Below are 12,225 nucleotides of genomic sequence, written 5' to 3' on the forward strand. Positions count from 1 at the left end.
CTCTCTTTTTTCAAGATGACATCTCTCGATAGCAGACGTACTAAGCGAGATCTATCATTCCTTCATAAAGTTCTTCACTGAACATTGAACATTGAAGGACCGGACACACCCCGCTTCCCATCTCAAAAAAACTTCCCATCTCAAAGTTCTTCACTGCAGAATCGATGAGTATTATTTGACGAGCCTAATTAATATCTCCGTGCCATCTCGCGAGCGACGGGTTCATAGTTCCCGAAATGTCCTTTATATTCCTCGTGCACGCACGAACATTTTAAATGCTTCACCAATTTTGCGAGCAGGCAAGCATTATAATACGGGTGAATTCCCTGATATTTCACAGGGATTCCATGTTCTACTAGGTACTATATGAATTTGTATATATTTTATGTTTTCTCATCTATTTTGGTCGTTTTGTCTTCCTCATATTGAATTCTCAATGTTTGCTTCCGTTGCGCATATATATTTTTGTATTACACATTTGTTGATGATTTTTTCTTTAACGTGTAAATTATTATTATTATTTGCTTTTCTATTGATTTTCATTACTTTTCCCATCTCTGTAATTGGGCTCAGCCTGTTGAGGTGTGTAAATAAATAAATAAATAATTGATCGTCCTCCGCCTTTGAACAAAAAACTCCGGTTATATTGCCAGACATCAATTTACTACCGTTCGAGTGGGGCCGGAACTGAAAGCGCCATCTGTCGGTAGTTGCTTCAGGTATGGTAGGTGTAGAACTTGTGAACAAAAAACAGGCTCGTCGTATCAAGGAACTTCTAATCTTTGAAAGAAGGGCAGGGCTGGAAACAGCGAATGGCTATGACGATAATACTGACGACACACCCACTCAAAGATGGCGGATGATTCAGCCTGGTGTGGGAGCTCTATCGTTATGCTGTACCGGAGAAGGTCTCATTGAGACAGAACGACGGGCCTCTGATTAGGAGGAGGTATTATCGAAGGCGGTGTGGGGGGATTTTTTCAAAGCGACATGAAAAGGAGGGATTCAATGTACAATTTTACAAAAATTACAGATACGCTGAACTAAGTGGATTGGGACCATTCCGAAAAAGAACATTGATAATATCAGCCGAATAAAAAAAAATATTCTCACTCAAATCAACAGAAAAAGGGTGATACCGTGTGAAGGATTCAATTTAATCGCGTGAAACAGCAGGTGTTTCGATTAGGTCAAAGGATTTTTCACCACGATTTTTCTGTGTGATACCAACAACTGAAAAAAAAGTGCACCATATCTTACACAACGCATGAATATCGAGTGGTGGACATTGCTCTCGGTAGTTTCACAAAAAAAGCTACGTAAAAACATAAACAGACTCGGCGCACACTCACATTTATTCCCAAGATGTGCTCGAAAGTTTTGGCGTTCGCAATTCTGCTAGTTTCTTGCACCCATGGTAAAGGTGAGTGCGTTCCGATACTTTTGATAAATCGCACATAATTTGCAAAGAAACGTTTCGTATAAAGACTATTGGGTCAACAAGGATCGGAACAGTTGCAGTTAACGTTGCGTGGGTCACTGTTTTCTATCGAGATTCTATTGAGAAGTCACGCCTTAATAGTGTTTCCCAAAGTAGGCAATATCGTTCCGGGGGAGGACGATAATAGTTACCGATATAATATAGGATTCTATGGGATCACTAAAAAGGAGGAATGGTGATGAACAAAAAAAATTGGAAAATATGCTGTAATACGTGCCACTTTCTGAGACCGACGAGTTTTCAAGATAAAAAAAGAAAGAAAAAACCAAAAGAAAAAGCCCAAGGGGAAGAAAAAAACTGAATGAATTAAATGAGATATATAACTCATAATTGAAAACAAGTGCTTCTGTAAACAAGTATCGAATCCATTCCCTATTATGACGGAGCTTTCAACCCAAGTCTTGCTGCTAATTCGCGATACCTTAATCCGGAGCTACTTTGCACTTACAGGGGTAACTTTGCACAACTCAGGAAAAAAGAATTCAACGTTACCAAGCGCAGATATTTGAATGAGTATTTCCAACATAAGCTGACACAGAGGTTCTTCGAACGGAGGGGGTGGCAGTTCAATAGTGAAAGGGAGCGGGTGGATTTTTCACCTCAACCCTTCTGCCTATGGTAATAACACGGACTTTTGGAGGAAAAAGGGGTAGGAGATACCCTCTCTAGACGACAGAATCTCAACTGGTTGAAAATACCCAAAATACATGGTTTTTCAAAAAGAATCACCCGATTTGAAATGCTTATATTACGAAAAATATTGAACACAAAGACACTTCAGATTCATTTCATATTACATGGATAATCATAAAGTTTCTACAAACCAAATTAAAGGTGCTCAATATGTCCACTTTGGGATGCACGGAATATGTCTATACGGTAGTCAACTTCGTCCCAAACTTTTGCGAGCATATTTGCATCCATTGCGAGTGAATATCGGCCTGGATATTCCCTCTTAAGACGGCCCTGGAAACGAGGCGACACTACGCTATCTACTCGTATTTGGTAGGGATTTTTCCAAAAAATAAACAGTAATTTTGATGGAGAGAGTCCGCATTCTCTTATGAAATATTGCTGGATACGTATCAATGTTATTTACATAAACACGGTATTATCAGTTATTTCTTTATATTAATCAGTTATTAATTATATTTTTCTGAATTTTTATTAAATATTATTGTTCCTTCATTAGTTTTGACTTTTCATTAGCTCTAAATTTTCATTCATTATGGAGTTATTTTTAATTTCGGAATTGATTATGGGATTCATTCCTTTCCGAAAATTTTCATTCATTCACCGAGTTTTTACTAACTGTGATTGTTTAAAAATTCTGGGGAAAAAAATCAACTTTTATTTTTTTAATTAGCCTATGAAGTAATTTTCATTAAATTTCTGAGTTTGGCTTTAATTCCGAATATTCGTCAATTATGATATTTTATCGATCGATAAGAGGAATTATTTTCCTTAAATCTGAAATTTAATTATTAATTTCACTAATTCTGGTGTTTCATTAATCTATTTATTAATTAAATATGAGTTTTCAGTTTTGGAATTATTTATTAATTTTAAATTGTGGTGAATCCTTTTATTTGTTTTGAATTTTTACAAGTTCCAAATTTTCATTCATTATGGGATTATTTTCCATTAATTTCGGAATTTTAATTCATTCTAATTTATAATTAAGAATAAATTTAAGAATAATTTTTAAATATTTATTTAAGAAAAATTTAAGAAGCGATAATTTTTATCCATCTTCAATCTCCATTAATTTATTTAAATCCACCTTTAGTTTTTTTTGTGTTCCGCCCCCCCCCCTCCCCCAGGAATAATTTACCTTTACTTCTGAATTTTCATTAATTATGATATTTCATCAATCACGGAATAACTTATCAGAAAAATCTGAATTTTCAATAGCTTTTTAACAATTCATTAATTTCGAAGTGTCATCAATATATATATATATATATATATATATATATATATATATATATATATATATATTTAGTGACTTAATATATATATATATATATATTTAGTTATACACTTACAGAATCCAACAAAGCCACCCATAAAACCAGGGCCGTCTTTGGGCATGGACCCACTCGGGCCTCACCGCCTACATTTTGCAGCAGTTTCCTTAGGATGGGGTTTTCCGCAGGCCCTCGGCTAGATTTTTCACAGACCCCTCCTCTATATTAAATTTATAGTGTGAAAAACAAAAATTATGGAAACCATATCAGGCTCCAGGCTGCAGCTCTGTCAGTCCCACTCTTTTGAGGGGTCATGTCCGGGGGGGGGGGGGTCTCATGTCTCTCTCTCCATAAGTAACCCCACCTTATATTTTGTATAGTACAATAAATATTGAAAATAAATAGGAAATATGTAGACTGTTTATTTTAAGCTAAGTATGGGGCTACCATAGCATCACTTTGCCTAAGGTGCCCATAATGTTGAGATGGCCCTGAATAGAACTCGGACTAGTGGGGAGCTCAATAAATTCTAGGCCAGTGGTCTGGAGACCAATCTTATTTGCAAAATTTTCGTTCAGTATAAATTCACTGAAAAAATCAATTCAATACGTATAAAGAATCTTGCTTCTAGATGAGGGTAGAAAACTCTGGGTAAGACAGGGGAGCCACGAGGAAAAAAATATGGTTCAAAGAGAGCCACGGGCAAAAAAAAGGTTAAGAAACACTGGACTACAGAGGCAACGAATAACTCAATCTTTACTGAATTGTGTCCGACCGTACATGGACGGTCGGACGCAATTCAGATCAAAGCTCACAATTGCTGACGATGCCACCAGATGGCAACTTATCCGAGGATGCCGGCTGTTAAAAACCTTTGCAATCATTGAACTTATATTACTGGAGGGAGCATCAAGTCCAAAATTATTATTAATTATTATACGAATGCGGGGTTATTTCGAGTGCCCCTGTCCCTCCATACCAGAACACGTCGGGTGTCACACTCCAGACTGAATCGGGACTCGTCTGTAAACAGCACCTGTCTCCAATCATGTTGCTCCCAATCTCGATGTTCAGCAGCCTATCTTCTTCGGGCCGCACGGTGGCGTGGGGTCAACGGAATGCAGACCATTGGCCTACGTGCATAGAGCCCTCCCTCATGAAGCCGATTACGTACTGTTTGGCTGGACACCCTTCGTCCTGTTGCCAAGAGCAACCGTCTTTGCAGCTGCGTAGCATTCTCTGTTCTGTTTCGACGGGCTGTTAACCGTACATACCGGTCATCAGTTGCTGTAGTGGCGCGTGGCCGACCTTGCCCTGGTCGACGACTAACATTTCCTGTTTCTTGGAATCGATTCCACAGCCTTGGAACAACACTTCTGGTGACTCCAACAGCGTCCGCGACACTACGTTGTGTTTGCTCGGATTCCAGTCTGCCTATAACACGCCATGCCATGGATTCCGGTAAATCACGTTGTTGAGACATCCTCAAGTCACCTTGTCTCAAAAAAAAAATACTGCGCAATCGAATTTCACAGTAAAACAGACGTTTCTGCAACATCCCGATTTCTGCCCTTATCTCCTTTTTCTGGTTTTTGACGTCATGAACTTTGATTTGCATATGAAGTTTTCTTCTTCCGTTTCCTGCTAGGCTTTAAATTATGGATGATTCCTTTTATGTTACTTATCGGTATACATCTTTGCGTAATTTTGTTAAAACTATGTGCTCCCCTAATTGTTTTGAGCAGTGTATATACGTATATAGTAAATATAGAGTACATATAGATACGCACTAAGGCGGGATTTCTGAAAGTTCATCACGTGAAATCGCGGGTAACAGCTAGTTCAGCATAAAAAAATCCATTGGTTACTGATGATCAGCGATGTTTTTTATAACATCAAAGTGATAACAGGAGATGATTTTAAGCAGTTTTAGGGGGTTGATTCATCGCGTATCCACTTACTTTATTATCTTTTAATTCTGTTATTACCCCTTTTAACATTTCATTAGAAGTTTCTGAGTAAAACAGAGTTAATGGAATTTTGTTGAATATACTATCTTGTATTGGGCAACAGCAATTTGTGATTTATACAAATACAAGGCCACAACAGGCAAAATGCCCAGCGAGAAAAAGATGCCCACAATAAATATGGATGTCATATATTTCAAAAATACAGCAACCCAAATCTGTATCTTCTGAATTTCTTCTCATAAAGTCATTATTTAAACTTTCCGCCATATCTTTAGGATATGGCACTTACTCACTCAATAGATCACTCACTCACTAGATCGCTCACTCACTCATTAGATCGCTCACTCACTTACGGACTGACTTACTCGCTTATTGAATCAGTAACTCACTCGCTCACTGACTCACTGAATCACATACTCACTGGGTCACTCACTCAGTAACTCAATCGCTCATTCCCTCGCTAACTGACTCGCATAGAACTGTCGTCGGTGAATTGCATGGCGGTGAATTGTTGGTCGGTGAATTTTCCTAGCGGTGAATTGCATGGCGGTGAATTGTTGACGGTGAATTTTCCGTAAACCGTTGAGAGCACAGTCATAAGTCATGTCAAAGGTTGTGCATTTTTTTCTATCCAAGTCGACGAAAGTACCGACGTTGTGTAATATTCGGTGCTACTTGTAATTGCCAAGTACTTGAAAGAACTTGAAAGTACTTGTAGAGAGTACTTGAAAGAGAAAAGTAAATTTTTTTATTTGTCACCCATTGAAGGGGTCGTACGACTGTTAAAGACTTATTTTAAGCAATTGATCATTATTTCGTTGAAAAATTAATTCAATGGTCAAAATGCTTTGGACTCATCACAGATGAAGCAAAATCCACGGAAGGTTACTACTTAAGGCCTACTACTTTTCTTGCACACGTGGAAGAAATCGCTCCCAAAATTAAATGCGCTCACTGATATATTCACAGACAGAGCCTTGAATCGAAACCTTTTCCTCCAAATTTGCGAAAAGTTCTTGATGGAGCGGTTCAGGTTGTCAACTTTGTCAAGGTGAATTCTACCAACTACAGACTGTTTAAATTGTTGTATGAGGACATGGACAGCCTTTGCTGTAATCTCTTGTACTCTTGCAGTCTCAGCGTCCATCGTGCTAACCGTCCGGAAGGATCTCTCAGGCTGGCTAGCCAGCACAAGGTGTGATGGTCAGTAACAATCTTGAAAGGCTTTCCGAAAATATAGGGTCGAAATTTTGTAATGGCCCATATGCAAGACATTCTCTCTCCGTGGTGAAGTAGTTTTTCTCGGCTTTTGATAGAGTTCTGGACGCGTATGCTATAACTTTCTCTTTCCCGTTCTGATATTGAACTAGCACTGCTCCTATCCAGTCACTACTGGCATCGGTATGTAACTCTGTTTCAGCCTTCTCATCAAATAGCCCTAATACTGGGTCGGAAGTTAGGGCTTTCTTTAGAACTTTAAAAGCTTCTTCTTCATCTTTGCTTTTGCACACCGAAGTTAGGTGGTTGTCACGGAGTTAAGTCCTGACGTTGCTGTTCGAACTTCGGCACGAGGTAGCCTTTTTTAGGAAGTGTTTGAAATACTTCACGATTTCTTGTCACAAGCCGAGCTTAAATTTAACAGTCGGTCGCATGGAAGGATGAAAATCCTCGTTTGAAAAATATTTTTCAGAGCAAGAAACGGGGGTGATCGGTGGACATCTAATCCTTTCAAAGAAAAGTGCTTTGAACCGACTTCATTGTTGATTCCAAAAAAGGAGAAATTGCTAGAGCTCACATCAGATACCCCTCTGAAGATCCTCTTCAATGACGGAATGGTGGACCCAGTCAGTTTTGGGGCTTGCTGCGGTGACGAATGCGTTGAACTTTCTAGAAAAGCCATAATGTTTTTGTTGCCGTTTGTTAGCACGAAGCTTGTTGAACGGGCGTTTTCTTCGTATATTTAAATAAAAAATAAATATAGAAGCAAATTGAACTCAGCTCCGGATTTGAGTTCGTATCTATCCGCTTTTGAGCCTAATTTTCCAAAACTTGTAATTCAATACAGTCCCAAACATCACATTAATATTTTTCCCAATCTTTGTTTTAATTTGTTTGCTTACTTGAGAAATAAAAGAATCTAAATAATGAGAAAATAGACCATTTAATTTAATTCAACATGTACCTTTTTTTGAAGTTTTTCGAAAACTGTAATGGATGAAACAGATGGGGGTGGGGTTCTGGAGGATTTGGGGGTACGCGGAAAGGAACAGAGGCAGCTGGGGGTACGCGGACTCAAAATAGTTGGGAACCGCTGCACTAGAACATCTCGAGAGTTAAGATACATACACAATACTATGACCTATCGTGGGACTACGTCAGGTCAGACAAAGTGGGATCATATCAGACATGATACAGTGTTCACACTGTTCTGACGTTAAAAGAGATGCACCACCCCATCAGTTTCAGCAGCTAAGAAGTGCACGATAATAAACACTATAAAAGTGTGATAATATAATGAAGAATATGTGCACTATACTAGTACAGTTCATGCCAAAACTTATTCAAGAGCTCAAAAAAATTCCCATTTTCTGCCACACACACAATTTTATTTATAAAATACCCGCTTGTGATTATGTCATAAATCAATATATATATAGCATTATTTCTTTATATTGAACCAAAATCTATTATGCCAAGTCACCATTAGAGGTGTGTGATAGGTGCAGTCGCCTTGCGCTCTCACGTTAAATTATTGGAGGCTTGCCTTCATCAGTTCTTAAACTATTTTTAGCATTGAGTCAGAGTTTTCATCAATTGCGGAATTATTAAATTCATTAATTATGAATTTTCGTTGGTGCTGGAAATGTTATTTCTTTCAATTGTTCATCAATTCTAAAAATTCCATTAGTTTCGGGAATTGCTTTCTCATTTGCTTAAAATTACCGTCAGTGCTGAAGTTTAATAAATTTTTTGTGTTAATCTAACATTTGTTTGTATTTTTTACATCTTTTGTATGAATATTTCTCAGCATTTCTGTCCTGAAATAATAGCCACCGATTGCCTTCCCCCAAAAAAATATACAAAATCGGAGCAAAGGAGAACCTAAGCTCATCGGAATCAACTGCCGTGATCCATTTTTGTTTACTTATAACTAATTAGTTAAAAAAAATAATTAGCTTTATTCGTAAAACAAACTGAATTCCAAGTAAAAATACATGCATTAATTTTCGCATTGAACATATTCAATTAGAACGATATACAGAAAAACTGGCTAATTTTGTAGAGATACTGATTTGTGTGTGTGTGTGTGTGTGTACTGACAGATATAACACATAACCAATAGAGCGCATATATTCAATTAGTCGATCCAAATCATCAAGAAAACTAAAACAAGAACGAAGCAAAAGATCAGATACTGCCTCTTCACACGACTGACGAAAATCTGTAAGGTTTGATTTGGTCCCGACACGACATAAAACGTGTTATGTTAAATTGCATCATCCCACACATTACCGCGTTACGTCAGTGCAGTGTGAACGTACCTACAGATGACTCAGAAATAGAATTTCATATCACACGTGGTCTTACGTCACATCAGAGTAGTGTCTATGCACCTATACTCAACTTTACTTACGATTTTATCAATTTTACTAATCTGCATTATAAATCGCACAGTGGAAATCACTAAACCCTTTGTGAAATGTCACGTCTTTTCTCAAAAAGATTTTTTTTTTATTTTTCGCAAGTGATAGTGCTCTTACCCACTCCGAAAATAATAAACCAAGGAAGAGAAATGCTCTATCTTATTCTATTATTTATACTGTATGCATATTCATATGCTAGCCAAACGGGAAGAGGGGAAAAAAGTGTATTTCAAAATACCGTCTCTCTCATTTTGTAATCAGAATTTAAACAAAGCCGAATCAGCCCGCTGGCAATTAACCGATAGGTTGGGGAAGGTGGACGTGTTCAAGTGTGGAAAAAAAAGCACCATCAGCCACGTATCTGGCTTCGTCATTTCTCAAATAAGAGGGTTTTGAGGAGGCGAGATATCTCGGGATAAAAAAAAACAAACCGAAACACAAAAAATTGTTGAGGTTGATTCATCGATAACACATAAACCAAAAGTTGTGTTTTGATTTAAAATGTTAGTTTTCTTGGAGATGTTAACATTGATTTATTAAGCTCTGATTCCAGCGGTATTCAATACTACACTGCTCAAACCAATTAGGGGAGCAAGCAAAAAAGTGAAGAAAACCGTGCGAGACAGCCACGTATTGGCATACATGAATGAATGAACGCCAGGGTCTCTGCCACCGAACTTATCCCGTTGCCGAGATCTCTTCCAGTCCAGCTTCGTGGCAGAGTCTGGAACAAAGTGAGTGTGTACACCTAACAGTCTGAGTGTGTAACTAGTGTTGTATATGATATTTCAGTGCTGCCATCTATACTTCAAATTGTGAGTGAAGTGTAATGATTGAATATTTGTAACGTTGTAGGCCTGTTGCTCTCTGTGGCGAGACTTTTTAACTGGGAGATCGGCTCGCATTCGCGCCTTGAAGTTGGGAACCACAGAAAACCAACTTCAGCCGACCACCACTGTGGGGTTCGAACCCGGATCCTCGCATCTCGAGTCCGTCACTATAACCACTCGACCACCACAGCGGCCGTGTTGGCATACAATGGATAGTACAAGCGTATCAATGCGCAATATAGAAAAATGACGTAAAAAAAATTTGGAATTAAGCTTTAATTCTTTGAAAATATGGAAAAAACACGAAAAGATGATTTAGGGCAACAATTTGGTTACATGTAAACGATAAAAAAAAGTACTGTTTAGACATGATGCATGAGTTTTAATAGGGCGTGTGGTCTCCTCGAACAGCTAAGACTGCTGCACACCTGTTTGCCATGGATGCGATGAGGTTATCGATCAGACTATGGGGAATACCGTTCCACTCCTCAAGAAGTGCAATCTGCAAGTCTCGGACAGTAACAGGCGGCCTTGGTCGCGCAGCAATGCGTCATCCTGGATTCAGGTCAGGAGAGCACGCTGGCCATTCCATATGCTGTATTGTTTCAGCTTCAAGCATGTTCTCCACCAGACGAGCTCTATGCGGTCGGGCATTATCATCCTGGAAAACAAAGGAATCTCGAATGGCTCCAGCGTAAGGGATGACATGAGGTCGCAGTATCTCGTCTGCATACCTTCGGGCCGTCAAAGTGCCATTCCGAATGATATGCAGGTCCGTACGTTCGCCTATGCTGATTCCACCCCATACCATCCAACCAGCTCGTCTGTATTGTGACCTTTCACGAACGAATGCGGGGTTATTTCGAGTGCCCCTGTCCCTCCATACCAGAACACGTCGGGTGTCACACTCCAGACTGAATCGGGACTCGTCTGTAAACAGCACTTGGCTCCAATCACGTTGCTCCCAATCTCGATGTTCAGCAGCCCATCTTCTTCGGGCCGCACGGTGGCGTGGGGTCAACGGAATGCAGACCATTGGCCTACGTGCATAGAGCCCTTCCTCATGAAGCCGATTACGTACTGTTTGGCTGGACACCCTTCGTCCTGTTGCCAAGAGCAACCGTCTTTGCAGCTGCGTAGCATTCTCTGTTCTGTTTCGACGGGCTGTTAACCGTACATACCGGTCATCAGTTGCTGTAGTGGGGCGTGGCCGACCTTGCCCTGGTCAACGTCTAACATTTCCTGTTTCTTGGAATCGATTCCACAGCCTTGCAACAACACTTCTGACGACTCCAACAGCGTCCGCGGCACTACGTTGTGTTTGCCCGGATTCCAGTCTGCCTATAACACGCCATGCCATGGATTCCGGTAAATCACGTTGTTGAGACATCCTCAAGTCACCTTGTCTCAAAAAAAAAATACTGCGCAATCGAATTTCACAGTAAAACAGACGTTTCTGCAACATCCCGATTTCTGCCCTTATCTCCTTTTTCTGGTTTTTGACGTCATGAACTTTGATTTGCATATGAAGTTTTCTTCTTCCGTTTCCTGCTAGGCTTTAAATTATGGATGATTCATTTTATGTTACTTATCGGTATACATCTTTGCGTAATTTTGTTAAAACCATGTGCTCCCCTAATTGTTTTGAGCAGTGTACACTGATATGCTTTCCAGCCATGGTCTATCACCATTAATTAATGTTGTAGCCAGACCATCATCGCAATCCTGTTTAGATCACATTTTTATTCGTAATTTAAAAAACATTACTAATATTTATTCTTCTGTATTTACTACTGATTTAAGTGATCACTATCCCATTCTTTGCAAGTTTATATTTTCATCTCCTAGATTGACGGCTACATTGAATTCTCCTACTGTGAAATTTATCGATTATACAGCTATTTCTTCCTATCTTTCTAACCATAGTTTTAATTCTCGTTCAAATGACCCGGGCAAAGCATTTGATGATTTTATTCTCTCCCTTGAAACAATTGTTGATAATCATTCCCGTTGTCACTTGGTTAATTCGCGTATGATTCCTAATAAATGGTTTACGAGAGATCTTTATGAACTGATTAAAATCAAGCAAAAGCTATATTTAAAATCCAAAACATATCCATTTGATAATTTGATCTTATCTGCATATAAAAGTACAGTTTCCCATGTCAAATTAAAGGTAAAAATTGCCAAACAAAATTATTATTCTCAACAATTTCACAGATGCAATAACCTAGATTCGAAATGGAAATTTATCAATAAATTATCAGGTACTAAAGGTAAACAATCTAAATTGCTTTCTGTAACTAACCT

At 38.8% G+C, this 12,225-nt stretch overlaps 1 protein-coding gene across 2 annotated transcripts in view; it reads left to right on the forward strand.

The window, feature by feature from the left end:
- The first annotated feature begins 1,254 nt into the window (after positions 1-1,254).
- The window catches only part of LOC149084273 (astacin-like metalloprotease toxin 5), a 76,728-nt gene continuing 65,757 nt past the window's right edge, over positions 1,255-12,225 (forward strand). Inside the window, exon 1 of one of the 2 annotated variants that reach the window (XM_089234643.1) lies at positions 1,255-1,423. In XM_089234643.1, the coding sequence (XP_089090769.1) occupies positions 1,366-1,423 (58 nt within the window). In that variant the 5' untranslated portion in view covers positions 1,255-1,365. Of the gene's footprint in view, positions 1,424-9,626; positions 9,820-12,225 lie in introns of those variants that run through there. The other variant, XM_089234642.1, reaches the window with a different exon arrangement.

This window comes from Pholcus phalangioides, unplaced genomic scaffold (assembly GCF_987345545.1).
Source record: "Pholcus phalangioides strain wild (caught in Gottingen) unplaced genomic scaffold, Ppha-v1.0 ptg000008l_1, whole genome shotgun sequence".
In the NCBI taxonomy this organism is placed as follows: domain Eukaryota; kingdom Metazoa; phylum Arthropoda; class Arachnida; order Araneae; family Pholcidae; genus Pholcus; species Pholcus phalangioides.